We start from the raw sequence: 25537 nt of genomic DNA, 5'->3' as shown, positions 1-25537 counted from the left end.
GTTGAATATGCGAATGACATGCCTGGTTCGGCGTTTGTGCCGGTTAGTTCTAAGAAGTGGCGCGAAACAGGGGAGGCAGTGACTGTAGGTGAGACTGCGTGGAATATGAGGGGGATTTCTAGGGCAAAGGGGTCATTATTGAGGTTCATGAAGGAGGAGATACCAGGAGTCACTTCACCTATGGTGTATGTTGCAATGATGTTCAGCTGGTTTGCTTGGCATGTGGAGGATCATGATTTGCACAGTTTGAACTATTTGCATATGGGAGCGGGAAAGACATGGTATGGTGTGCCTAGGGAAGCTGCAGTTGCTTTTGAGGAAGTGGTTAGGGTTCATGGTTATGGAGGAGAGATCAATCCTCTGGGTGAGTTCAGAGCTACATCTATTAAAATTGGGATTCCTCTGTTTTCGTTTCTGCCATTTTGTGCTGGGAAATGCTTTATTTCATGTTCGTAATATGTTGTGTGTTTGATTTCGTAGTTATCTTTGGCCAAATTGCTATGGTTGATCACAAAATTTGCTTATTTTAATCATTGTTCCATGAGGGCATTGTTGAATTAGTGTCATGAATGTTTGTGGCTGGAAAGTATAAAGTTCAGGAATGGCAATAGTTGAGTAGGTCTTTCCTGGATTTTTGGTATGCATAGATATTGCTTCACTTATGAACTTGTGTTGAAATCATGTTTAAACTGCACTTGAAGCTTGAAGTGAGAGATTGATAAAAAATTTAGGTTAAGGGTTTGAGTGAACCAGTGGAGAACTATATTGGAGGATTGGCTCCATTGTTTCTGTCATAAGGGTGTTCTTCACATACCTTATATTTATTCAAAAAAGATTTTATCCTTTGTAGTTAGAAGCTTAGGATGTGGTTTATGTGAATATTCTAGTTGGTCCCTTTGATTTATTTATTTATATTTTTAGTGGCTTGCTCCTTTATGAGCAAGGTATGCAGAATTTCACCTTGAGAAGTTACTAATGCAACATCTATCTTCGGTACCTACACATTGGAGGTTCCTTTTCTCACGAGGCAATCGGCATCTTTTTTATTTTTTATTTTTTTTCTTTTTTAATTTTTTGGTTGGATAAAGAGCATTTTCAGTACACTGGAAAAATGCTGGAAACAACTGCTTCTATTTTCTCTCTTTTTTCTTGAGGAAATTATAGAACAGGGGTTGCAGCACTTCAGTGGTTTTTTAAGTTTTCTTTTGCTACAAATGAGTGGTACCTCTTACCAGCTACTTTTGATGTTAGTTGAAGATAATTGGAAACAGATTGGTTGAGCTAATTTAAGTATTACTCCAAATTCTTATCTTGCAATATTATTCTTTCCAAGAAGTCTGATGCTAGTTAAGGTGGTGATGTACACATGAGTTGCTAGAAAAATAGAAAGAGGAAGTAACTGCTGATTTTTTTTTTTATTATTTTTGTCAATGGCAGGCTAGAGTTTAGTAATGCATACCATAAGTAGTAGAGGATAAACAGTAGTAAGGAGGTTTAAAGAGGCATGATGTATTGGACAGTTTCGCTCCTCATGAGATTTGCAGTAATTGGTTTATATTTTATTTAAATTTTTGATGGATAAACTTTTTTTTTTGGTCCCTACCAGGACTCAAACATGGAACCTTTATAACTGGATCCTAACCCTTCACCACTTGAGCTATGATATTGGCCCAAATGTGAAGAGGGTTTGAAACCACACTCACCCTATTTGCTTTGCAATAATAGTATACTTGATGGTGCAATGTAGTGAATGCAATATTATGTCATGTATCTGCGAAAATAATTGTTTTTAAAATGAGAGCATTATAAAGGTAAAATTTTACTATCTAGTCTTCCAATAAATCTTCCTTTAATCACTTATTTATTTACTAAATTGGCATTATCAAAAAAATTAATATAAAAACACCATAAAGAAAATTATGAACATAAATTTTAGTGAAAGATAAACTCCATGGTTCCATATTGAACACATTCTTGCACTTTAACCTTTTTTTTTTTTTCAAATTCTTTTTGGAGAAATTTTTAGTTTCTATTACATCTAATATTAGATATGTACCACACATATTCCTTTTGTCATGTGTTTTAGTTTGTATACAATAAATAACGTTTCTTTGCCGAGTTCCAAGATTTGGGTCACTTTGAGAGAAGCCTTAATGCCACTTTTATTGTGCTTATTCCTAAGAAAGGGGGTGCAGAGGATTTGAGGGACTTTCGTTCCATTAGTTTAGTGGGGAGCCTTTATAAGATTCTAGCCATAGTTTTGGGTAACATCCTAAAAAGAGTCGTCGGGAGAGTGATCTCAAACTCCTAACACGCTTTTGTGGAGGGAAGACAAATCTTGGATGCCGTTCTTATAGCAAATGAGGTGCTAGCTCAAGGTTGAAAAGCTCAAAAAGGGGGGTTATTTGCAAAATGGATATCGAGAAGGCCTATGACCATGTGAATTGGGGATTCTTATCAGTGGTCTTGGAAAAAATGAGCTTTGGGGCAAAATGGGTAAGGTAGATGAAGTGGTGCGTATCCTCAACTCGGTTTTCAGTTTTGATTAATGGGACTCCTACATGTTGCTTTTAAAGTTCTAGAGGTCTAAGATGAGGAGATCCTCTTTCCCTTTTTCTCTTTATTTTTGCAATGGAGGTGTTCTCTAGTATTTTGAAGAGGGCTATGGAGGGTGGCTTCATTAAGGGTTTCTTAGCTGGTGGGAGAGGAGGAGAGGGCATGGTAGTGTCCCATCTTCTTTTTGCTAACAATACATTGATTTTTTGTGATTTAGATAAGGAGCATTTGGAGGCTTTGAGTTGGGCTTTCATGTGGTTTGAGGTGATTTTTGATCTTAAAATTATTTTGGATAAGAGTGAGTTAATCCCCGTGGGAGAGGTTTCTAATGTAGAAGAGTTGGTTGGGGTGGTGGGTTCTCTCCCTTCTACTTATCTGGGCCTACCTTTGGGCGCTTCCTTCAAGTCTTTACCTATTTGGGATGTAGTGGAGGAAAGATTTCAAAAAAGACTCGCTATGTGGAAAAGACAATATTTATCAAAACGAGGGAGATTTACTTTAATCAAGAGTACTTTATCTAGTTCTACTAATCTACTATGTCTTTATTTGTGATCCCACGTAGGCTGGGCCTTAGATTGGAGAAGCTTCAAAGAGATTTCCTTTTGGTGCAGAGGAGAGCTCCAAAGAAAGCCTCATTTAGTGGAAGTTTTCTAGGGATTAGGAAGTTGTCTATTTGAACAAAGCCCTCCTTGGAAAATGGAGCTGGGGATTTGCTTATGAGAATGGAGCTTTGTGGAATTTGGTGATTGTAGGGAAGTATGGAGAGGAAGAAGTGGGGTGGTGTTCTTGAGTTTCAAGGGAAGGTTATGGGGTGGGCCTTTGGAAGGTTATCTAGAATGGGTGGAAAGAATTTAACAATAGGGTTGTTTTTAGGGTAGGAAATGGTAGGAGGGTGAGGTTTTGAAAGGATAGGTTGTGTGGGGAGGATCCTTTGGCACTGGCTTTTGTAGAGTTGTTTTTAATCGCCATTGATAAAGAAGCTTGGGTAAACCAGATGTGGGAATAGGGTGGGAAAGGGGGTTGTTGGAACCAGGTTCTGACAAGACAATAAATGATTGGGAATTGGGAGAGGTGGAAGAGTTGCTTAATAGGATGCAAGGGCAAGTGATTAGAAGTGGTGTTGAGGATGTCATGGCTTGGTGGGTAACAAAGGGAGGCACCTTTACAGTGAAGTCCTTTTACTACTCCCTAGTAGGGCGCTCTCTAAAAGGTTTCCCATTAGGTATTGTGTGAAATCCTTTGGTCTTGATGAGAGTTAGTTTTTTTGCTTGGGAAGTAGTTTGAGAAAAATTTTAACTCTAGATTAGCTAAAAAGGAGGGGTTGGTGTCTTCCAAGCAGATGTTATTTGTGTAAAAATGAAGAGGAGTCAACAAACCATATCCTTCTCCACTGTCCACATGTGACCTTGTTGTGGTTGTGGCACCTCATCCTTTCTCTTTTTAATGTCCAATGGGTAATGCCTTTCTCGATCAAGGATGCCCTTCTTAGCTGACAAGGATCCTTTATTGGGAAGAGAAGGAAGAAGGCGTGGAGAGCAACTCATTTATACTTATTTTGGACCATTTGGAAAGAGAGAAATTGAAGAGCCTTTGAAGATTCAGACTTGAGAGACCATGCTTTTTTACGCTCCTTCATGTACATGCTTTTGAAGCGGGTCAGGGTTCATTTAGGGTCTAGCACTTTGTCTTTATTTGACTTTATTGATTGATTGGGCTGTAAGTGAAGTGAGGGTGTTTTTTTTTTTTGTGAATCCCTCCCTTTTTTGGTCTTGTATATATCGTGAATATTTTAGGCGCGTTTTAGGCGCTTTTAATACAACTGCTTTTACCTAAAAAAAAATGACATGAACTGTATGAACACCTATCAAATAAATAAATAAACTGTATGAACCTGAATGAGTTTTGGATTTTCCCCCCCAATATATTAGTGAACAATCTAGACTTCCATTTTATGTTCTTCTCTTCCTTATGCATATTATTAGCTATAATGGTTGATTATGTGAGAAGGATGGTCAGCTAACCTTTCTTTCTGTTTGTTTCAGTCACTTTTGCAGTTCTTGGTGAGAAGACCACTGTCATGTCACCTGAAGTATTTGTTAGTGCAGGGATTCCATGCTGCAGGTAATGCCTTCAGCACTGTCAAGTTCTATTTCTCATTTTATTTTGGTTTGGTTCAAAGTGCAGTAGTTGCATTTGAAGCAGGAATTACTTGTCATGACATCTAGAGTATATGATGCAGTTGGCTAAGTGATTCCTACAAAAAGCAGATGACCTGCTTATGGAAGGACTCAAGAAACAGTTGTAAAGGCAATATATTGCAGAACTAAACATACAATAACCGTATTTTTACTATGATTCATTCTCTATTGAAATTGCTTGTAACATACCTTTAATGTCCTGAGCTGTGGCTAGGATACATCTTTATGTTTTCTTACCTTGTGATTTGCTTCAAAACCAGGTTGGTACAAAACCCTGGAGAGTTCGTTGTCACTTTCCCAAGAGCCTACCATTCAGGCTTCAGCCATGGTGAGAAAATTTTAAATTTCAAATTGTTTTCTTCATGTTGTAATTGTTTTTATTGTTGTTGTTATTATTATTATTAATGGGGATTCTTATTTCATTGACTTGATTTTTTTGGCAAGCAGGGTTTAATTGTGGGGAGGCAGCTAATATTGCCACTCCTGAATGGTTGAGGGTTGCAAAAGATGCTGCAATTCGTAGAGCTTCAATCAATTATCCTCCCATGGTGTCTCATTTCCAGTTGCTTTATGATCTTGCATTAGCATTATGTTCAAGGTTTGTTCCCTGATTATTGTTAAATTTCCTTACAAAAATTGTAGTAGCTGTATTATTCCACCAACATCTTTCTTATTTGCTTTGCTAATTGATTCTGCTTTTTCAAACTAGTCATGTTCAAGCTAGGAGGCACTGGACTCCTTTTTAAGTACTGCTATATTCAATTATTGTGTTTTTGCATAAGGTTGTTGCAGTTTATTGAATGAGTTTTATATTATATTGATAAAAATTCGTGGTCTAGAGTAGAGTGTCCCTTCCCTACTTTATTCACTTTCATGCTGTTTGGAACATTTCATGAACATAAGCATGGCTTGTGAATCCATTTTATAAATTGTGCAAAATTTCTATTTATCGCAGTGCTATACTTTCTTTTTGCATGTAATTTTAACTGGACTGAAATCTCAAGTACTTCCTATATTTTGGAAATTTTGCATTTTTGACACTCCTATGACAAGAAACTTGCATTAGAATGCGAATTGATGATAAAATTAGTTATTATAACATATAACATCTCTTTTTTTCCCTTTATTTTTTTTTGCAGGATCCCCATGAGCATAAGTGTTGAACCACGGAGTTCTCGACTCAAGGATAAGAAGAGGGGTGAAGGAGAAACAGTGGTCAAGGAGCTGTTTGTGCAGAATATAATGCAAAACAATGACCTGCTTCATATTCTTGGAAAGGGGTCCTCAATTGTACTTCTTCCCAAAAGATCTTCTGATATCTCTGTTTGCCCAAATTTACGTGTTGGATCTTCATCAAGGGTAAAACCTAGGTTATCCCTTGGTTTATGCAATCTGGAGGAAGCAATGAAAACCTCAAAAAGTATAGTATCTGATGATAGTGACATGGGAATGAATCATGACTTTGAGCACTTGAGGGGTTTCTATTCAGTGAAAGGAAAATTTGCTTCTTCATGTGATAGGGACAAGCTCCATTTATCACATGGAAATGATAATGGCAGTGCTTTGACTTCTCAGACACAAAACATGGAGACTAAAATTGAAAGTATCTCTCATGGGGATGGGTTGTCAGATCAAGCATTATTTTCATGTGTCACATGTGGGATTTTGAGTTTTGCTTGCGTTGCTTTAATTCAACCAAGAGAAGCAGCAGCAAGATACCTAATGTCAGCTGATTGTAGCTTCTTTAACGATTGGATTGTTGGTTCTGGTCCTTCTGGAGTGGCAAATGAGGATTTCACTGGTGTCAGTGGGGATGTGCACAATTCTGAGCTGAATTCCTGTTCAGGTAGGTTTTATAATGAAGCATTCTTTTGTTATTGGCTTGTTTGATTTTATCTTACATTGTGGTAAAGTAGAACTTTTCTTTGTTTATGTTCTGCAAGTAACCACATCAATCTTGCATTGATATTGATGGGGCCATGCTTGCGCATTAGGCCAGATCTCTGGGATTTGGCTCATTCATGATCATAATGATGTTGAATTTACTCATCAAAAAAAAAAAAATAATGATGTTGAATTTACTGTTAGGTGGCCCAGGGAAAGGAATTTATACATCAAATGACTATTATCCTGTGATTTGTGCAATTTGGAATTATGCTAGACCAGAGGTAGCCTCACAGTTTATTGATTTAGTGTACTATTGCATCCATTATTCTTGCCCATGGCTCCTGGTTGAACTGTCTGTGCTATAGACTTAATTACTTGTGGCTTTGACCATCAAGTCCTTAATCCTTTTTGTTGGAGCTTGGAGGGTGGGGTTGGGAAGTATCCCCTACATTTGCTTTCCACATCATCATATTAAGTAAATCCTTTAGTTTTGCACTCCTTTCATCATATACACATACTGATTCCATTGTTTTAAAATTTAATCTACCTTGTAGTAGTTAAATCCCCCAACATTGGATCTGCTCAACCTTCAAAATCAGGCTTTTATGTCTTTTGAATACTACTTGTGATAATCATCTTTCTACCTTATGTCTATCTCTGTTTAACTTTTCAAATCAGGTTTCTATATCTTTTGGGTATTACTTCTGATAATATCATTTGTCTCTTTTGCTCATTTTTTTGATACCCTCTCTCTCTCTCTACTCTCTCTGCATAACTTTAAAATTTGGTTTCTGTATCTTTTTTTTTTTTTTTTGTTTTAATCAGAATTGAAGAAATATGTGTTAATAGTAGCAAAGATACAAGAGAAGGATGAGAGGTCCTTTCCTCAAAATACAGAATCTAATCAAAGTAAGAATACACCCCTTTATAGAAAACTATATACAAAGATAATCACCAATTATCTCAAACTTTTGAATCACAAATTGCAGTCTAGTTGAGTTTTAAAACACTAAGAGGAACTCCTCTAAAAGCAGCAGTACAAGAGGCCCATAGAGAGGAATATAAATGAAGTAAATCCCATATCATTCCTTCTGATCTCCCTTTATCCTAAAAAATCCTAGCGTTTTTCTCTTGCCACACAATCCACAACAAAGTGAGACAAGCGATTTGCCAAAGTGTCTTGCCTCTAAAGATTTAATTGCAACAATCATCATGTCCTCAATACTCTTTGGTGGAACCCAATCCAACCCTGCTAGATTGAAGAGCTTGTGCCAAAACCCAATAGTTAAAGGGCAATGAAGAAAAATGTGGTCAATCGATTCTTCATTTCCTTTGCATAGAATGCACCACTGAGGACAAAGGGATTTGTAGGGTCTTCTCGATTGTAGCTTGTCATTGGTGTTTACCTTCCCATGTACTACTAACCAAGCAAGGGCCTTAACCTTTGAAGGGGCTTTTGATCTCCACAAAAACTTAGTCATAAGGAACAAGACAGGATTTGAGAAATTTGACAAGGCCAAGAAAAAAGATTTAATTGTAAACAAGCTTGATGAGGATAAAGACCAAGCTCTTGAATCTGCTATAGAAGGAGAAAAATACACTGAACTAAGGGTGGACATGAGTGTCTTGAAGGAGTTCAATTTCTGTATTAGGGAGATTGTGACGAAAATTAAAATTCCAAGAGAGTGAATAGGAATTGCCAAGGGCAATTGAGATAGTGAGGTTTTTCACATAAATAACTCTTATCAAAACTAGGAAATTGAGAGCACAAAAGTTGGTTACCCCACCGTAGATCTTCCCAAAAATAGATTCTCTTCCCATTGCCTACCACTAGGCGGATATATGGGGGGAAATCCTGAAAAACTTGAACAATAGCCTTCCAAGGACATCTGTGTGACCATCTAACCACCATGTTGGTGTCCCATCCATTAGGATGTGTTCCATAAATGCTCGTAATAACCTTATGCCAAAGACCACTCATTTCCCTAGGGAACCTCCAAAACCATTTTCCTAAAAGAGCATTATTTCTCAAGAAAGTCTTCTCAAATCCCAAATCTCCCAACTCCTTTGGCCTACAAACAACATCCCACTTGATAAGATGACCACTCTTTTAGGTATTACTTTTAATAATTTCATCTTTCCACCTCTGTCATCTTAGCAAGGATGAAACTATTGCTATATATCGCCGATATTTCATCGAAAAATTGCTTATTGGTTGGGCTTGACATGATCAATGGGAGGGAAATGTTGATCATGCAAATTTTTGCCGATTTATTGGTGATATTATGATATTTACCGATATTTTGATTTTTTGCTGATTTTTCATTGCCACATCAGCCTTGGCACCACTTTTCTTTTTCTCATTTAATGTCAAAATTTATTATTGTAATAATGGGCTGGTAGAGATGAATCAAGCAAAGCCCACATGTGACTAGCTCTAGTGAAGCCCAACCCAACAATGAGTTTTGAATGCTCATATGGAACTGCCTTATTAAATAAGACTATGTTTTGTATCCCATTTCTGATGTGGAATTCATTATCTCTAGGATATTAAAAATCACGCACCAAAATGCACACTACCAAGTCATACACACACACACACACACAGATATATATATTATACATGAGTTAATTTTAAATTATCTTATGATATCTTTTTTGTAGTAATTAATTATAGGATGAATATAAATTTATAAATAAATATTTTATTTTAAATAAAAAATACTTGTATATATAAACATTTTTTTATATCCTTCAATATATTCAAACTAAATATATTATTATTTTACTACTAATGTGACTTCAAATTTGGTATATTATTGCCTAATATTATAAATTTATTATACATATATAAATTTCTTCCTTAAAACTACTTCAATGTATGTATTATTGTTTTTTTTTAATCATTTTTTTGGAGTTTTCCCTAACATTCCATGAATTTTGATCATTTTTTATTATTATTTTTTTATCAAAATTTCCCAATATATCCATAAAATCCAACTACTGATATATATGTGAAAACTGATATTTTCATCCTTACATCTAAATTGCAACTCTTTGTCCCCTTTTGTGTGTGTGTGTCCTTTCTGTCATTTTCCATTGTATCATAGTTAAGTACCAACTGGTCTAGTCAATTTCTGTTCCTCAATTTGCTAAGTTCTTTTGTTTTCGTTTCCCTTATTTTGGAGATAGGTTTTAATCCTTTGATAGGCTTGTAACCTTGAGGAGGGGTGAACTAGCAATTCCACCTTGGCATTTTGAATCTAAAACTAAAGGGATTAGGTTGTATTTTCTAAGTAGAGCAGAAGCATAAGAATTTACATTGTCTTTGGAGGAAAACAAATAGTAATAAATGAGGGTTATTTTAATGCAGACAACCAAATAAACTGACACCAATGTAAAACCTCTCTCCCTCACTTAGCGCATCATTAGCATGAGAAAATGTAGGAACCAGAAGTCCTCTTTACAAGAGAAGCGCTATAAATCCATATCAACGTTAACATTGCCATGAAATGTCTCCTTCCCACTTGTTGCAGAAGAGAGGAAAAAGCTAAATAGTTCCCCCCCACTCTCTCATACAATTAACCAGTGGAGAAGTTCGGTTTGGTTTTGATGTTAACCTCATATCATGGTAATTGACTGCTAAGTTGCCTTACAATACCTTTCTTTTGGTTATGGAATTATTGATCATAAATTTTGCAGTCTGAATGAGATTGTCTAAATTTCATAATTGACTCAGACCGCTCATTATGTTGCATAAATTCATTGTTGCATTCAACCTGCATAACTTTCTGCTAACATCTATGTTTGTCTATTCTTGTTTGGCAGGTTCTTGTTTTAAACTCACACATTTTTGTTTTTTGAATACAGGATGGATGAGAAAGCAGGTTCCAAATGCTTTATTTGATGTCCCTATTCAGTCTGCTAATTATCAGATTCAAACAGCAGATCAAAATAATGAAGTGGTTTCAAATACTGAAACACAGAAAAACACTTCTGCTCTTGGTCTATTAGCCTTAACTTATGCCAATTCGTCTGATTCCGAGGAAGATCAGCTTGAGCCAGATATTCCTGTCTATACTGATGAAATTAGCCCAAGAAACTGTTTGTTGGAAAGCAAATTTCAATGTGATAATAATGGATTGCCTTCTATTAAGCGGGACCATTATGCTGGTGCAACCAGGGGTGAGAGTCTCTCTTTTTCAAGGCTTGTTTGTGGGGATGAAGTTCCTCTGCAGATTGTTGATTCTTATGCAAATAATATACATGAAAGAGCAAATTTCAAGGACAGAAGTCATCATGCTTCTGATTGTTCTGTGGAGTTGGAAGCAGATAATCTTGCTTCTACTGAATCAAATAGTTCAGAAGGTATATTTAGAGATCCATTAGCCATATCATGGGCCACTTCCAAATATTCCCCAGTTGGCCATGATGCTGAAAGAGCAAAGTTTAGCAATGCCATTGTCCCAGTAGAGAATACAAACATGTCATTTGCTCCAAGATCTGATGAAGATTATTCTAGAATTCATGTCTTCTGTCTTGAGCATGCTGTAGAAGTAGAGCAGCAACTTCGTCCAATAGGTGGAGTGAATATGTTGCTACTTTGCCATCCAGGTATGATAAAATATCATTTATGCTCAGATACTTCTTATATTGTATGGATATTCTCCCTATTGTTTCTCTTTCTTTTGTAAATGACCTTGTGCGTATAAAGCTTAATCAGACAATGAAAAGCAAAGAATGTTTGATTATTATTTATGAATAGAGGGAACACAAGAAGTTTGTAGTGATAATCTTCAATTTACCTTGTGGTATGTGAATTTTATTATATTAATAAATGGGGCGATCTCAGTTCTGTAAGGGGATATTTCTATAAGTATTGGCTGAAGAGATGAATCTATGCTAGGTGGTGGTATTATTGTCTTCCTTGCATGGGTGGAAGGCTCATTTACTTTACATATGATCTAACATTACTCACCCTGAACTTGTGTGAATTATTGAGTGGTATAACAGCTGGTTAAGTAAAGAAACAATTAAAATGATCTGGCATATACCATGTGTGAAAACTTAAAAGCATTTTCTGCTTTTGATAGAATTGCTGTCCTTCACTTATTAATATTCCCCCGCCCACCCCTCTCTATCTTTTCATTCTTTGTGTCAGCTTGTAATTGACTTATTTATCCATATCTGATATAAATGGTGAAATCTCTTATCATTGATTTTACATGTTTTGTTATGGGTCCCTCTAATCGTTCATGATTTTGGAAATAAATTTGCAGATTATCCCAAGGTGGAGGCTGAAGCAAAATTAGTGGCAGAAGATCTTGGAATAGATTATCTCTGGAATGATTTTGTGTACAGAGATGCAACTAAAGAGGATGGTGAGATGATTCAATCAGCTTTGGATAGTGAGGAATGCATACCTGGAAATGGCGACTGGGCTGTAAAGTTGGGTGTCAATCTCTATTACAGTGCTAATCTGAGCCGCTCTCCTCTCTATATTAAGCAGATGCCATACAACTCTGTTATATACAATGTATTTGGGCGCAGTTCGGCTAACTCATCCACAGCACCTGATGTTTATGGGAGAGGGCCTGGCAAGCAGAAAAAGATTGTAGTGGCAGGGAAATGGTGTGGGAAAGTTTGGATGTCAAATCAAGTTCATCCCCTTCTAGCACAAAAGGATCCTGAAGAACAAGAGGAAGATAGAAACTTCCATGTTTGGGTAAAAAAGCCTGATGAGAAGCCTGAGAGAAAATCAGAAAGTAGCCGGAAAGCTGAAACAAGCTCTGCACCCAGAAAGTCTGGTAGGAAGAGGAAAATGATGGTAGAGAATGGATCAACTAAGAAAGCCAATCGTCCAGAGAGAGAAGATCCGGTTAGTGATTCAGATGATGCACCGGATGATAATTCTCATCAGCAGAGGACAAGGATTCTTAGAAGCAAGCAAGTGAAACAAGAGACTCCTCGGCGTCGGAACAGTTGTGAGCAAAGCGCCAGAGAGTTTGATAATTATGTTGAAGATGAGCTGGAAGGTGGACCAAGCACACGCCTCCGGAGGAGAAACCCAAAACCTCCCAAAGAGTTGGAAGCCAAACCAGTAGTAAAGAAGCAAACAGGTAGGAGAAAGGTGAAGAAAACTCCTGTCCTGAAGGCTCCAGCTAGCTTTAAGATGAGGGAGGAGGAAGAATACCAAAGTGACTCAGAAGTAGGTGCCAAGAACATATCAGCTAGGAAAAAGGCAAAGAAAGCTCCAGCAGCCAAGGCACCAGGCAACCACAACAATGCAAAGATACAAGACGAGGAAGAAGAGTACCAGTGTGACATGGAAGGGTGCACCATGAGTTTCAGCTCGAAGCCAGAGCTGGCATTGCATAAAAAGAACATCTGTCCAGTGAAGGGGTGTGGAAAGAAGTTCTTCTCGCACAAATACTTAGTGCAGCATCGGCGAGTCCACATTGATGATCGTCCCCTCAAGTGTCCCTGGAAGGGCTGCAAGATGACATTCAAGTGGGCGTGGGCTAGGACAGAGCACATCAGGGTTCACACAGGCGCCCGGCCTTACATTTGCACCGAGGCAGGCTGTGGGCAAACGTTCAGATTTGTATCCGACTTCAGTCGTCACAAGCGGAAGACTGGTCATTCTGCAAAGAAGGCCAGAGGATAAAAGTTTGAAAGAAAAACAGGGGGGTGGATAATTAAAAAGGAGGGATGTAATTTAACATGGGAATTGGTGGGCTGGGGTGGGGGTTAGTGAAACTGTTGTTCCATTGACAGGGTTAGGCCTAGGTTCAAAGTTAGTGTTAGGTTTTCCCCTGTAATTTTTCTTCTCCTTTTTAACAGCTAAAATCTCTTTTGTCCTGGGTCTTCATTGGGCCCATTTTTATTTAGTTCAACCAGAGCAATTGCTTGGAGTCTTGAAATTACCTGTTCCCCCTCATCCATTAGATCAAACTGAGGATTCTATTGTGCAGGTCAGAGATGTATTCTAATTCCATCACTAGGCTTCCAACTCATGCTCAGGTTTCACAGGGCACGCCCACGCTGGATTCATTGTAGGCCGTCAGGGAGGAGACCTCTAACCAGATTTCTGATGGTGGGCCTCTTGCTATTATTTGGTGGTAGTCTAGTTTTTTTGAGTTCCCCAGCATAGAAATGGATTCTTTAGGCCTGTTGGGAAGGTTTAAGGACCTTTTGTCATTTAAAATCACTAACTCTTTTAGCGGAGACAGCTTTAAAAATATTTTCTCTACTATTTTGCGTGGATATTTTACAATTCCACACTCATTGTTACAAGAAAATAGCCAATCAAATACTAAATTTGGAAATGGACATGACGTCACTACCCAGGTAGAAAGGGAGGGACTTGTTTGAAAGAAAACGCGTTGTACGGAACACACAGTACATAACTGTTGGCTCATTTCAATTGGCCATTCCTCTGTTCAGATTCTTACACGTCCATCATCTCTCTCTCTTCTCGCCCACCTACGTTTCACCCCCCCCCCCCCCCTCCTTGCTTTTGTTTATTTATTTCTACTACACAAATACGTATTATTCTTCTTCGATATTAAAAAAAAAAAAAAAAAATGTAACTGCAAAAAGTAACACCTTTTTCCTCCGCTTTTTGTTCTCTCTTCGCCCCTCGCTCATCTCTTACATTTCTTCACACCAAAAAAAAGGGGGCTTTCTCTCTCTCTCTCTCTCTCTCTCTCTCTCTCTCTCTCTCTCTCTCTTCCTCCATAATTAGGGTTTTGAAATGTGGAGGGAGAATGGACGGCTCTGAAAACACCGTTTCAATTCCCAATGAAGATGAGTTAGGGTTAGGGCTCCGGCCTTCGTCTCCTCCCCAGCCTGATGTTGAGAAGCTCAACCAGGAATTCCTGTCTCTAGTGTTGGAGCAACACGAGCCTGTTGTTGAATCTCTCGCTTTGGAGCAACATGAGCCTGTTGTTGAATCTCTCGCTTTGGAGCAACATGAGCCTGTTGTTGAATCTCTCGCTTTGGAGCAACATGAGCCTGTTTTTGAATCTCTCGCTTTGGAGGAGAGGGAGGAGGAGAAGGAGGAGGATGAGGAGAGTGAATCCAACGGTGAGGTGAAAGCAAGTGATGATGAGGAGGAGCAGTGCGAGAATCTTGAGGACGAATCGGCGGCCAAGGATGACAAGAGTGCCAGGTTTCAGTATCCGGTGAGGCCGGATGCGGTGGACTGTTCCTTTTATCTTCGGACTGGGACGTGTAAGTTTGGATCCAATTGCAAGTTCAATCACCCGATTAGAAGGAAGAACCAGGTATCTTTTGTAGATTGACTTTGACTGTTATTATGGATTGTTTCGGTTGAGATCGGCGCAGTTTCTGTTCATATTTTCTGAATGTGGCGAATGATAAATATTAGTTTTCTCACTTACGTATAGATTGATCAGTTAGGTGGCAGTTTGTTAAAGGGATTTTTGACTGGTTGCAGAAGATGAACATTTATGTTTGTTGAAGATAGTTTTCCAGTTAAGGAGTAGTCTGATGATTGATGAATTTGAGTTAGATCATTTTTCTCTTTTAGTGTAGATTGATGAATTTGAGTTGGATCATTTTCTCTTTTAGTTTTGTAGCGCAGGTTTTGTTCATCTGTTGGCGTCGATTAGTTTGACAGTTCAAATTAAATTAAGGGTAAAATGAAGCTGTAGATGTAACACTGAAAGCTATTCCTTTTAAGGTGCTAGCATCTTATAAAGGCTTATAAAGAAATTTTGGCTGTTTTAGGATTTGAATATTGATTTTGTTGGTCTTGAATAATTGGAAATGATTTATGTTTACTGAATTTTGTGTACTGGCTTTTTTGCATATCCTTATTTTGAAGGTTGCTAAGGAGAAGGTGAAGGAAAAGGAAAAGGAAGAATTTCCAGAAAGGCCAGGGCAAACAGAATGCAAGGTTATTACCTTCTTTTGTAGCCTCTTTTTCTTTATATATAATTTTTGATGTTTTATGACATAATTTACCTCCAGCTGGTATTTTAAGCTGCTTTGAAGCAAATAAACTAGCATCAATCCATAAAGCGGTTCAATGTGTGAATTTATTATTATTATTTTTATTGTGAAAGGCATGATAGATTTTTTCAATCTGAAACTATTTCTTGTGCCATAATTTCCTTTCTCATCTGTATTAACTGATCAATGGTGAGAATTTTACCCCAAGGAGCTGATTGAGCAAAATAATTCCTTGGGAGGGACACAAAAACTCCTAACTAGTGAAGACTAGGGGAAAAAGAACCTCCTAAGCTTCATCTGTAGATGTACGTCATAAAAGGTACCACCATCTCTAACACATAGTTACTGAAACTTTTGCAAAACCTTTGGGAATCCAATGACCTTGCCCACCCAGAAAGCTCTAACAGTTGGTGAAGGATTTTGATCTGCTGCCAAGACAAAGGATCTTAGAAATTTAGCATTAACCCCCTCATACACCAAGCATCATCCGTAAGGCATATCAAACAACCTACCTAAAAGAATCCATCCTAAACCATGAACTTATGCAACCTTACTCTCATAACATTCTATCTTTTTCATCTGCAAATCTCTGAAGCCTTACCTATTAAGTATTCTTTCCTTCCTACCTTTCCTCTAAAGAAAATTAATTCCAGTCTTCCCAATCAACTCTAACTGGGACCAGAATGAGGGAAGGCAAAATAAAATAAAACAGCAAGCTGGATAAAGTAATTCTAATTAGATTAAGCTCCCTTCCTAGACAGAAATTGCCTCTTCAATGTAGCAAGTCTCCCCTCAAAATGTCCACCATTGGTCTCAAACAGCTTTAGACTTAAAAGAAGCATTCAATGGCAAAGATGGCAATTTACCCACTTTATCCCCAAGCAATGCTGCCAAAACTGTGATACTATCAAAAAAAAAAAAAAAAAAAAAAAAAAAAAAAATGCTGCCAAAACTGTGACAATTTCCATGTTTCGATCTCACTCCTTTGCACATTCACCTTTAATCTGGAACAGATTCAACTAGGTGTGACATTTGTTATGGATGAATACTTAACTATTAAACTGTAATACATGCTTAGAATCCGGCAGAGAACTTCTTAGACCCTAGTTATTGAAGGCTTTTACAGCTTTGTAAAGAGTTTATCCACTGTATGAGGAAATATCCTTTAAGCACAGTCTATATAGTTTAACACAAACACAGGCAACATTAGTATGTCTTAATGCTGTTTTGATGGTTGGATCAACCTCTTCGCTGACTTAAAAGGGTTAGCAAAGCTCTAAGAAAAAAATGATGTGGCATGGTAGATCCTAATCTAAGCACTCAAGTATGTTAGATGGTCCTACAGGCAGACACCTCATGCATGGCCAAGTAGAATCCGTGATTCTTGAGATGACTGTACAAGAAAACCAGTTTGCTTACCTATATAAAAAAAAAAAAAAAAAAAAGAAAACTGGGTTGCTTACCTATCAAAAAAACAAAAAGAAAACTGGGTTGCTGGCAATTGAATTCCTTTTATGCTTCCACTTGAGAAACTGTTATGGAATAATTTACATTTCTAACTGAACTGTTACCTAGGTATGTTTTGACACCTCTTCTGGCCATGGCTGCCAATGATGTAAATGACAATCTGAGGAATGCTGCTTTTTACTAGCAAGCATTATTGTTAGCACATTTCTTTCTTGTCTGACTTTCTTTGTCTAGTAAAACTGTTCAGCATAGTTAGCTGTTATGCACATAAAATCATGGACAGAATTTTTCTGGTTATATTGTGGCTTGTTAATTGCGAAAATCTATTGCCTAATATTGTTCCTTAAAAGAATAATCCTCAGTCTGGTTTTTATATAGAGAAGTAGTAGTGAAAATTTAATCTAACTTAAATTAATGCTTTTGAGAAATGGGTATACCATTTACCAAGTTTGGCATAATCACTACAATATCCATGGCATTAGGAGAAACCATTAGAGCAGAAGAAGTCCAACACCTAGGTTTGATGTATTTTAATGATGATACTGTTGAATTTTTTATTTTTTTTATAGGTAAGTAAAAATCGTATTATCAATGAAAGAAAAAACAGGAAGGTATATATTACATGATGTATTCAAAGAAGCCAAAAGGCCAAAAAACGACGCGAAGGCACAAAAAACAGCAACTGTGCCCTACCTAGAGCCTAAACAATTCAAAAAGTCCAACATCGATAAGGGACGATTCCCCGATAAACACTAACCCAGTCCCAAAGAATTTATTCGTTTATCTTTAACACTTGCTTAGGAATAATTTGAAAATCACTGACTAGGACCTACAGTCCATGGCTTCTAGCATTGCTTTGAGTCCCTGTTGACATTTTCTAATTTGAGTATGAAATAAATTGGGATGGCTTAGGCATCCACATCTGTTTGAAGTCAAATTTTTTTATCATATAGTTGAATATTGCATCAACTGTTATCTAGTAATGTTATTTACAAAAAATAGTGTGGGATATGAGAGTTTTAAATGACTAAATTGCCATTTTTCTCGTGTATGTTGTTTTTGTTAAGGCTATCTATTCCTTTTCTAGAAAGCAACATTTCTAGATATCAGAGGCATGTTTTTTTTTTTCGTGTTGTACTAAACTGTTTAAGTTGGTTCATCATGCATCCTTACTAGTAATAGTACTTTTGGTGTTACGGTTCCCTTTTTGAGTTTGTTGCAGTATTACCTGAGGACAGGGGGATGTAAGTTTGGAAAAGCTTGTAGATATAATCACACGAAGGCTAAACCTTCTGCAGTTCCAGTTCTAGAGCTCAACTTTCTTGGCCTGCCAATCCGAATGGTATTACTTATGTATCACTTTGAGAATGTAATTAGTTTCGTTAATCAATTTCTATAGAAGCAACTTCGCACCATGATTCTTGATTCCTTACAGGGAGAGAAAGAGTGTCCCTACTACATGCGGACTGGCTCATGCAAGTATGGAGCAAACTGCAGGTTTAATCATCCTGATCCTACAGCTGCAGGGGGATATGAACCTCCTTCAGGATATGGAAATGGGGGATCTGTTCCATTACAAGGTGCATCACAATCAAATATGGCATCTTGGTCTTCACCAAGAGCATTGAATGAGCCTGCTCCATTTGTGCCTATCATGTTTTCACCAACTCAAGGTGTTCCTCCCCCAAATCCTGAATGGAATGGATATCAGGTATTTATGCTGCTCTTAAGTACTATAATCATGGACTAAGGGTCCTGATATTGGATTAGTCTAACAATATGAACAATTGGATTAATCTTTGTTTGGATACACTTGCTGCCTTTTGTTTTTAAAATAAGAAAATGGGAATGACACCTAGTTATTTGTTTTTGTTTTTTTGTAATCCCTTTTGTTTGCATTCTTTTAGAAATATATATTATCAAAATTAAAAGCTTCCTATTCTCATTGGAAGTAGCAAAAGCTTTCCTTTCTGGTTCAGTCTAATGGAGTTTTTATTTGTCTAATACTGTATGTATCTATTTGTGATTTGACCTTATCTAGTCTGTATTTGTCTTGCATTGTGTGTCCATTTTCTATTTAATCATTATAGTAAACATGGCTGTTCAGTTATTTGAAATTTTAGATGCATGGTTTATATTTATTGTCTATTAATAATCTTGTTAGCCATGAGCCCTCACTTGAGCATTTATAGCTGGCAGGAGCTTTCTAGAATTAAGGCAAGTTGCTCAAATTTTGCAGACATATCTACTAATGATCATTTAGGCTGAAGTTTTCTTCAGATGGTTGAAACATTCTGAAAGCTTCTGAAAATCTTTCACAGATGACTCATCTAGATTATTTCTGTACAGGGTAAAATAACTCTACAAAATATGGTAGATTTATCTTTTGAAGCCTCAAGGTTTTAGACGTACTTTGAGTGCCTATAGATAGATGAGACCTTCATTTCACCAAAGCATCAATACTAGAAAACATCTACCACTTGTAAGTTCTTTTTGTAATAATAACTTCATGTTTTCAAATTCACCAAGTGCCATTTCCTTTGTTCATCTTTAAGCCGTCCACTTAGCTTTGTTTAACGGCGTAGCATAAGTTCAGGAAAAGGTTGATTTAGAAAATTCAAGTCTTCAAACTGTCCAACTTCCACATGTATGCTTAGGAAAACTTAAGTCGATCAAGAAAAGTCATGACCTGTGAAGTTATGCATTTCATTTTTAGCTCAATAATTTTTCTGTACCAATTCTATATTAATAAGGCCTTGTTTCATTTTTATTTATTACAATTTCTAGATTGGATTTATTTATATTTTAAGTTGTATTTATTTAATAGGCCACCTTAAGTAAAAATGTCTTGCCGAATGATAAAAACTATTGTCTTTATCCGACATATATAAGAAAAAAGAGAAATGTACCGTAAAACTGCAATATCCTAGTAATTAAGCTTTTTTTCTTGCACTGATAGTCTCAATTATGATTAGTGGTTTGAATTTAAGTGTTTTTCACATATTAATAAATATTAATTCCATCATGGTTTGCAATGTGCATGGAAAAATTGGTTTTGCCTTATTAATTCTCTCACCAAAGTTAAACTGTTGCTAGAAGATCATATCACTTTGCTGTTGTGTCTCACCAAAGTTATGTCTTAGAACATCATCTGTTTTTGGCTTATTATATCTGAACATTTATGTGTTGGTGGCTTGTTAAGGCTCCTCTGTATCCACCACCACCACCAGAAAGGAGTATGCATCCCCCTCCAGCATTTGTTATAAACAATACAGCAACGGATGCCAATGTATATGGTCATCATCAACAGCAACAGCAATCGCTTATTGAAGACTTTCCAGAACGGCCTGGTCAACCTGAATGCTCTTACTTCTTAAAGACTGGGGACTGCAAATTTAGGGCTGCATGCAAATATCACCATCCAAAGAATCGAATTCCAAAGTCACCTCCATGCACCCTCAGCGACAAGGGTCTGCCATTAAGACCAGTAAGTTTATTCTTCTTTAGGCGGTGCATTTTTAAGAAAGGAGATGTAAACTTGGGCGGTGGTTTCATACAACCATATTCTTATCTATTAGATACCTACCAAAAAAATAAAAATTATTCTTATCTATTAGATGCTATTATTCGTATCATTCTGTGGAATCTTTGTGATGATAATAAAGGCATCACTTATCTTCTTCATGATTGAAACAAAGCCCTTCTGAATTTTGGGTCGATTTTAGTCCTTAAGGATTGTTATCTCTAAGTGGCATGCCAAAGAGTCTTATGCTATGCTTGGTTTGTTGTTTATCCCAGGATCAGAATATCTGCACCCACTACAACCGCTATGGCATTTGCAAGTTCGGACCTGCCTGTAAATTTGACCATCCAGTAAATTATGGCAACTCGGCCTCGGCCCCTTCAGTTGAGTCTGGCCAAGACCAGCCCCCACCTTTTGGGGGCTCTGTCACTGCTGATGGGGTCAGACCTGGCAGTGGGAACGGAAACGAGATTCTAATCCAGCAGCCTGTCTAAGACTTTTTGCATTAAGGTGCTTCTTAATGTTTTAAAGGATTTAGTTAACAAGGATTTTGGGGTTTTTTTTTTTTTTTTTTTTTTCGTTTTTGTTTTTTCTCCTCTTGTAAACTTAAAAAAAAAATTTCTATTTATCTCTTCAGTTGAAGCTGCCACAAGCTTTTCAAAGGATGGCAATTTTATAACGTGTTATGTTACTACAAAGCTTAAGCAAAATCAGAATGTGTAAATTATTCTATATTATGCTCGTATCATCATCATAGCTTTCCTTTTCTGATAATGTAACCAATTTTGTATTCTTTTATTGAAAAGCATGCAGAGCTGAAGTTCAGAAATAAACAAAAATTTAGCTTAAGTTTAGAAATTAACAAAATTTTCAGTTTGTAGGTTCGCCCCCTAACCATACAACCCAGGCTCCCTGCCAGTTTGAAAAAACATCAAATTTTTGGCTGACTTTGCTCCGGGAACACATATTTTCAGAACAAGCTTTTAAGGTACTTTCAAGAATTTTTTGTAGTAAAAAATAAACTACTTTTTATATTTAAATTTTCATACAGAATTTCTATTTTGTTTTTTGAAAGTAAGTAAGAACTACTTACAGTAACTATTCTAAAAAAATTGTTTTTTACCAAACAGTTTCAAACTTAGGGTTTTATTGGAGTACAGAAACTGCCCCATTAGTTTTAATCTAAAGTTTTACTCAAATCAAGAATCTGCATCTATGCATTTATAGAAAAATAATTTTCTTTGGGCAATATGAAGAAAGATGGGAGTGTCTTATAGCTTTTTCGTTGATAAATGATTATCATGCTTCCAAGAAATTTATGAAATGTAAAGTTGAATCTATAAAAACGAAATAGAAATTTCCTTAGTGAACATCAAATAAAAGGTTCGTGTATTTGTCCATGACTTTCCTCCCGGAGTCTAGGTCTGTGGCAAGCATGACAAGCAAAGAAGAAGCAGGATAAAGCACAAGTTTATGAGAAGAAAAAAAAAAAAAAAAAGATCACAAACCACTCCATGCTCATCAGTGTGCTGCATACACAGAAAAGTTCTTTCAGAAATCGCCATTATTATAACATCATACCGTGCGTGTTATACTGATTAAAGGCTCTGTATGAAAGTATGGGGTCAACCACAGCAAAACCACTTCCTCTGCATCCAATTTTTGAAAAAGTAATTAGGCTCTGAAAGACTTTCAAATCACTTATAATACAACCAGAAGAATCAACAGTGATTCTGTATCCGCAATAAGTCATACCTTTGGGGAATAATGATAATCCTCGTTTTGCTTATATCCATTACCATTTCTTCGTGGTGATGCAACGTTCCCAGCAGCATTAGTCTTCTTCTCATCTCTAGCCTTGTTAAATATTACTGTAAATCCCTCAGCGGAGGCAGGGTTGTTCACATCCCACTCGCCAAATTTAGGCAATGGCCGACCTCTGTCCTGCTGCATGTGAACATTTTAACCAAACTAGGTTAGTCTGATTCCTGAAAATACCCACTACAAATGTCAATAACATGTGCTAGTCCATAGTTGTAGTAACCTGATCGCCATATGTAGAATACAAGGAATGGGGTGCGTACACTTGAAATATGTGGTTTTCACAAAAAGCATCTATCTAAAAAATCTTGGTTACTCTTATGCAACAGCTAGCCATATACAATCCATTAACTAAAATGAATAATAGGAACACTCGAACATGAAGAAGGGAAACATAACTCTCCAATAATAATAATAATAAAAATGAAATACTAGTCTCAACCATTTTAAAGAAAGGCCTTCAGTGTTGACTGCAAGTTTGAAGTGTAGATACACCTCAATCCAACAAGGGTTCATCTAAAAGTGCAGGCGAGGATAGTAACTGAGACACAAATCCCATTCGCCTGTCATGACTTGTACTTACAGATGCAGATTTTCAGATGAATGGTCCAGGATCACAGGTTTCAAATGTATTCCTGTCTCTCTATCTCGCCTTTCTTTTCTCCAACCCTACTCTTTTTTACATCCCATCTTCTATCCATATGCTCCAGCCCAAACACTAGCGAGCACACATGTCATATACCCCCACAGACACCAGCCTATGGGTGCTATATGAAATTCAAACCCAATAGTCAAAATGGCTAGGCAAGGATGAGGACAGACTGCAAAGAGTACTGAATATGATGACCTAAAATGAACTTTTTTTGAGCTCAAGGGGGAGGACAGTCCCCAAGTTCATATAGATTCTTCTATTCCCCTCTTTCCAATAATTTGATGCATGCAAAGAAGAGCTTCCTTTCAAATGACATAACTTTTGGAGCCCACTCCTTGGTCCACTGACCACAAGAATCCAAACCAACTTTTTGCTTGATTCACTTGGCCCCTCACACCTTTATCTCTGCCACCACTTGATATGATCCACACCACAAAATTGAGAAAGTTGTGGATCAAGAATGGCTCCAAGATCGTCTAAAAACAGATTTGTATGATAATTTTGTAAAAGAAATTTTCTTTGGTTCTTTTATAACTCTTTGAACTTATCAGAAAGATTTCCGTGGCGTTCTCCTTCGACTTATCAATCAATCCTTCCATAATTGATTGTGGCGTCTTCATTATACTAAGGTTCTTGCTTCCATATAAGCAAATGGGTCGCGGTTTCATACAAATCTGTTTCTAGACGATCTTGGAGCCATTCTTGATATACAAGTTTCTCAATTTCGTGGTGTGGATAGTATCACCACTCTTTTCATTTTTATTTTACATATCAATTCACATGGCAAGTGCAAATCTCATTATAGAATAGAAGTTGACTTTCTGCGATAATTAAACCATTATAAAATGGTATGCATTGTAATTTGAAATAAAGCCTTAAGTAGGGTCAACTAATTGATTAAGTGCACTGCTGCACGTTCTGGATAAATTATCATTCATAACTAAGAGAAAGTAATAGTTCATAAAATGAAACCAATGAAATAAAAGGTCATAAAATGAAGAAAGGAAAAAGCAAAAATTTGTTTCACTGATGAAACTCCTGTCTCATTAGCCTATCACTTTGTAGGAAGCAATATGTTCTAACAACAATTCCTGGTTGCAGGTCTTTTGGTTGATCTAGCAAGATGCAAAGCCCAGTATAGGCTCCAGGCCTACATGGTTAGGCTGGCTTGCCCTGAAGGCCTAACATAGTGCGAAGCTTGTATTGCACTGGGGATAGTAGAATGGTCTGCTGGCCCAGGAAAATTTGGTGGGGTTGCTAGTGGCCTCAAACACAAAGATACCACAATTAATACCCAACATCCATTAAAAATGGAATACCAGTAAAACAAATTATCGGCAAATAGTATCCACAACAGTGCACCCGCAATCAAATTTCTCCCATCCACATATCACTTGAATGTTCATTCCTACCGGAAGATCCTCATGAAAATCCAACATCATTTCACCAATTATTCACTTATTTTGTCCTCTAAAATTAATTTTTTTCAATAATAATTGTTATTCAAGTTGAAGAACAGCCAACCATAACAGTCTGTCAGCATTAATGGAGAAAAATATATCAGAGAAAAATGCTAAATGCATGGGAAGCACTCTGAATTGTTTCTCCACATGCACTCAATGGCGTTAACGAAATACTTCGAAGAAAATGAGCATTTGCTGCTTGAGTCTGGTCAACGAAGAAGCAAATCAAAGACTCCAGAGCTCTAGATACAAATACTGGTTCCTTATGCCGGCTAGGGTTTCTCTAACGCTCTTATTATATTCTACAACCATTTCTGCAGAAGTTTCACCAAATTCAGCTAGCATTCTGCTCATACTCAATTATAATATCGCAGCAATCCAATTCATGTACAGCGAATAACGTAATCCACAATCGAAAAAAGCCTAGCAGAGAAACCAAATTGCGGAAATGAATCGCAGAAAGAACAGAGTGATTTCCAAAAGAAAAAAGATTGAAAGATGGGAAGAATCTCACCGATGCCATCAGTTGGAGATCGCAAGGGACAAGGCGGTCCGAAGAGAGAAGGAGAGAAAGTGATGGGAAAAACCAACAGATTGAAATCAAGATAAGAGAGAGTTTTAGAGAGAGAGAGAGCGATTCGTAAGGAGAAGACGAGAAAAATAGACAGAAAACGAGAGAGGGACACACGTCGCCTACGCGGAATTACTGTTTTATTTCCTCCGCCTCCCTCTCTTCTTGCTATCCTACGCCTTGTGCGCCCTCTTTCACTGTTAACTCCACCGGGTGAGAGAAAGTGGCAATGAGATATTCTAAAAATTAGTTTTTTGTAACCATTAATAAATCAATTATTAATAATTATTTTATATTTTTGGTAAATGTTGTCAATTAATTTATATTATCTTTGGGAACAAAATTTTTGTTTGGAAACTCCTTTACCAAAAATCAATTTTCTCCATTTATTTCTCATAAAGTTCCTGCAAACTTATATGG

The 25537-nt window shown here is 37.0% G+C and overlaps 3 protein-coding genes across 4 annotated transcripts; 2 read left to right on the top strand and 1 right to left on the bottom strand.

Moving 5' to 3' along the window:
* Window positions 1-6: 6 nt before the first annotated feature.
* On the top strand, window positions 7-13566 carry LOC117904990 (lysine-specific demethylase REF6-like). The gene is made up of 7 exons (XM_034817842.1): window positions 7-364; window positions 4599-4677; window positions 5015-5082; window positions 5202-5352; window positions 5894-6600; window positions 10512-11255; window positions 11921-13566. Exons 1-7 carry the CDS (start codon window positions 19-21, stop codon window positions 13306-13308), a joined length of 3483 nt encoding a protein of 1160 aa, XP_034673733.1. The 5' UTR covers window positions 7-18; the 3' UTR covers window positions 13309-13566.
* A 684-nt stretch (window positions 13567-14250) lies between these two features.
* LOC117904991 (zinc finger CCCH domain-containing protein 67-like) lies at window positions 14251-21342 on the top strand. Of its 2 annotated transcripts, XM_034817844.1 has the most exons (7): window positions 14251-14615; window positions 14652-14929; window positions 15493-15564; window positions 18310-18429; window positions 18523-18798; window positions 20290-20574; window positions 20886-21342. In XM_034817844.1, exons 1-7 carry the CDS (start codon window positions 14411-14413, stop codon window positions 21102-21104), a joined length of 1455 nt encoding a protein of 484 aa, XP_034673735.1. In that variant the 5' UTR covers window positions 14251-14410; the 3' UTR covers window positions 21105-21342. The 2 variants fall into 2 exon arrangements, with proteins under 2 accessions (XP_034673735.1, XP_034673734.1); XM_034817843.1 differs by having other exon boundaries at window positions 14257-14929.
* Window positions 21343-21931: 589 nt separating this feature from the next.
* On the bottom strand, window positions 21932-25243 carry LOC117904292 (protein NOI4-like). Its single transcript, XM_034816818.1, has 3 exons — window positions 25061-25243; window positions 22366-22557; window positions 21932-22259 (listed from the first exon to the last, which is right to left on the bottom strand). The coding sequence occupies exons 1-3, from the start codon at window positions 25067-25069 to the stop codon at window positions 22236-22238; spliced, it is 225 nt and encodes a 74-aa protein (XP_034672709.1). The 5' UTR covers window positions 25070-25243; the 3' UTR covers window positions 21932-22235.
* Between the last annotated feature and the right edge of the window lie 294 nt (window positions 25244-25537).

The sequence above is a fragment of the Vitis riparia genome, chromosome 17, assembly GCF_004353265.1.
Source record: "Vitis riparia cultivar Riparia Gloire de Montpellier isolate 1030 chromosome 17, EGFV_Vit.rip_1.0, whole genome shotgun sequence".
Classification (NCBI taxonomy): Eukaryota; Viridiplantae; Streptophyta; class Magnoliopsida; order Vitales; family Vitaceae; genus Vitis; species Vitis riparia.
This window is presented reverse-complemented; position numbering and strand designations above follow the sequence as displayed.

Coding starts and splice junctions, on each gene's coding strand:
- LOC117904990 (XM_034817842.1), top strand. CDS start 19: ATGCCTGGTTCGGCGTTTGTGCCGGTTAGTTCTAAGAAGTGGCGCGAA. Junction 365..4,598: donor AGGAGAGATCAATCCTCTGG/GTGAGTTCAGAG, acceptor TGTTTGTTTCAG/TCACTTTTGCAGTTCTTGGT. Junction 11,256..11,920: donor GTTGCTACTTTGCCATCCAG/GTATGATAAAAT, acceptor ATAAATTTGCAG/ATTATCCCAAGGTGGAGGCT.
- LOC117904991 (XM_034817843.1), top strand. CDS start 14,411: ATGGACGGCTCTGAAAACACCGTTTCAATTCCCAATGAAGATGAGTTA. Junction 18,799..20,289: donor CTGAATGGAATGGATATCAG/GTATTTATGCTG, acceptor TGGCTTGTTAAG/GCTCCTCTGTATCCACCACC. Junction 20,575..20,885: donor AGGGTCTGCCATTAAGACCA/GTAAGTTTATTC, acceptor TGTTTATCCCAG/GATCAGAATATCTGCACCCA.
- LOC117904292 (XM_034816818.1), bottom strand. Junction 22,260..22,365: donor ATTATCATTATTCCCCAAAG/GTATGACTTATT, acceptor AATTGGATGCAG/AGGAAGTGGTTTTGCTGTGG.